General features: G+C 33.4%; 1 protein-coding gene across 1 annotated transcript; it reads right to left on the minus strand.

The window, feature by feature from the left end:
* Positions 1–220: 220 nt before the first annotated feature.
* On the minus strand, positions 221–1,966 carry LOC113311221 (two-component response regulator ORR22-like). The gene is made up of 7 exons (XM_026560065.1): positions 1,855–1,966; positions 1,502–1,654; positions 1,127–1,414; positions 915–991; positions 514–843; positions 412–422; positions 221–320 (listed from the first exon to the last, which is right to left on the minus strand). The coding sequence occupies exons 1-7, from the start codon at positions 1,964–1,966 to the stop codon at positions 221–223; spliced, it is 1,071 nt and encodes a 356-aa protein (XP_026415850.1).
* Between the last annotated feature and the right edge of the window lie 380 nt (positions 1,967–2,346).

Genomic DNA, 2,346 nt, shown 5'->3' on the forward strand with positions numbered 1-2,346 from the left:
AATGATTCTCTAAATAAATGAAAATTGTAATTTTTGAATTCCCTTGACAAACATCATATTATTCTCTGACTAAATGAAAACTATAATTTCAGAATTACCTAAACAAACATCAAAAAACTAATGCAAGAAAACAAGTTAAACACTAATGTGAAACTTAATGTAGCTTTTCATTGCTCATTTCAACACAACACAACACGAAAACATTTCTGAAAATCCTTGCTCAAGTAACATCCAACTGTGGGGATAACAGTTTCATAGTGAAAGCTGCTTTGTAGCCTGTTGAGATGTTGGAGGTCCTCACCGCATTATTGCCGTTGAAACTGAAAATCCAGACGTAGATCTTTCAGAATAAGTTAATTTATTATCAAAGTTGCAACTGGTATAAAGATTGTAATTCGATCTTTAAAATACCATGGAATCCACTTAAGAGAAAAAATACCATTGAATCTACTTAAGAGAAAACTACTGTAGAACTCGATAGTTAAAAATGAAGGAATGGAAAAGATATCTCACCGGTCTGTTTACTGCACTGAGGTCATCTTCAGCGGAATTATAATCACCAGGAGCTGAGAAAAACTGTGAAGTATATCTTTGAGTTGAAGGAAGAAATTGTGGTTGTGGATTTATAATCGAATGGATCGAGGCATTAGGAGTTACACCATCATGACTTGATTGACTCATTCCCGAATGATAAGATTTAAGCCTAGAAAGGTAATCCATTCGATTTTTAAATTCAAGATTACGAAGAGATCTAATCCTTAGATGTCCACTACCACTCATTCCAATGGATGTAGTGATGCTCTCAGATTTTTGGCTCTGTTCCCCCAATATCATCCTATATCTCTACAAATGAAAAGACCAAATGTTGAGAATGACCGAATATAATTGTAGAACTAGTAATATCAAAATAGCACCTGAAGATGACTAGCAACTTGCAGACGAGTGAGTCCCGGGACATTCATTTCTGATATTATTCTTGATGGAGTAGCTTCTGTTCAACAACAAAACTAGATATTATGAGAGATGATGAAGATACGAATACGAGTTAAGCTACGGCTGGTGATGGTATAATCAATTAACTAAAAATATTGGCTATGACATATATTATTTTTCGTAGCATACTCACCATCTCCTAACTTATGATACGCTTCAACAAACTTTGTATGTAACTCTGGATCCGCCCAAGAAACCCTTGTTCTCTGGCCACTGGCCTCCTCATTCCTGTTACAGTTTCTTTCGGTTTCATTTTTTTGAATATCCAAATTACTCAAAGTAGATTTGTTAATCTTGTGTTTAAACACATAGTGCCATATATTTTGAATGTCTTTCGGTATCGGTGGCTTCATTAGAAAACCACATGCGCCATGATCTATACATTTCATCAGTGTTTCGCGGTCGTTACCCTTACACATCACTGCAAATAAAACCTCATCATATCACGCAAATGATAATTATTACAAACGCTAGTTGTATTATAATGTTAAGCAAAATTTGTACTTACTTAATACAGGTATATCCATTTCAAGACAGATTATTTCCAATAGCCTAAAACCATTCATTTCACCCGTCTCCGTGTCAGTGATAACTATATCGAAATTTTCCTTGTTCTTTCTTAAGATATCGAGAGCAAATTCGGCGGACGTAGCTGCAGTTACTGTAAAATCAACACAAATGTAGTTAAATAAAACTACACAAACTGTTCCAAATACTTCATTTGGATGACTTTTTTCAAACATTAGAAAGTTATGTACTCAAAGAAATGGTTTGGATTAATTGATTATCTAGGAATCTAGGATCACTTTTTCATAACAAAATGAAAGATTAATAAACCATAAAAAAGGTAAGAAAACATACCTTGGTAACGACATTCTTTGAGTAATATCTCTATATTTTTCAAACAAACGAAGCTTTCATCAACTGCCAAAACACGTAAACCTTGAGGAAACATATAACTGATAGACTCCATTAATAATCTCTAAACGTAAAGAAAAAACTTCTCCACTACTTTGAAGTGCTATTGTTTATAGAAGTTTTTATAGGAAATCTTGTGATGCCCAAATTCTTTGTGCTTTGGATGTTGAGGAGGAAGAAGAAGTATACAAAGAAACAAATCCATAATTAATTAATTTTTTTTATTTCTCTTAGCTGTAAAACAAACAAACGCGAAGAAACGTTTTGAATGTTAATATATCTGGGCCGGGAATGGAAAGAAACAGCTAAAAATCCCCCCTTGGTTGTGTAATTATGAATTTCGAACGTGTTGCTGCTTTTTTTGTGATTATGATTTTCAAATACAATGTATATTGTTAACTTATTACCAACCAAACTTGGAAACTGACTTCTTAT

Source organism: Papaver somniferum, chromosome 9, assembly GCF_003573695.1.
Source record: "Papaver somniferum cultivar HN1 chromosome 9, ASM357369v1, whole genome shotgun sequence".
NCBI classification, from domain to species: Eukaryota; Viridiplantae; Streptophyta; class Magnoliopsida; order Ranunculales; family Papaveraceae; genus Papaver; species Papaver somniferum.

Excerpts from the sequence above, each read along its gene's own strand:
- LOC113311221 (XM_026560065.1), bottom strand. The coding sequence starts at position 1,966 with ATGGAGTCTATCAGTTATATGTTTCCTCAAGGTTTACGTGTTTTGGCA. Across the intron at positions 1,655-1,854 it reads CAAAGAATGTCGTTACCAAG|TAACTGCAGCTACGTCCGCC; the intron begins GTATGTTTTCTT and ends TTGATTTTACAG. Across the intron at positions 844-914 it reads AAGTTGCTAGTCATCTTCAG|AGATATAGGATGATATTGGG; the intron begins GTGCTATTTTGA and ends TTTCATTTGTAG.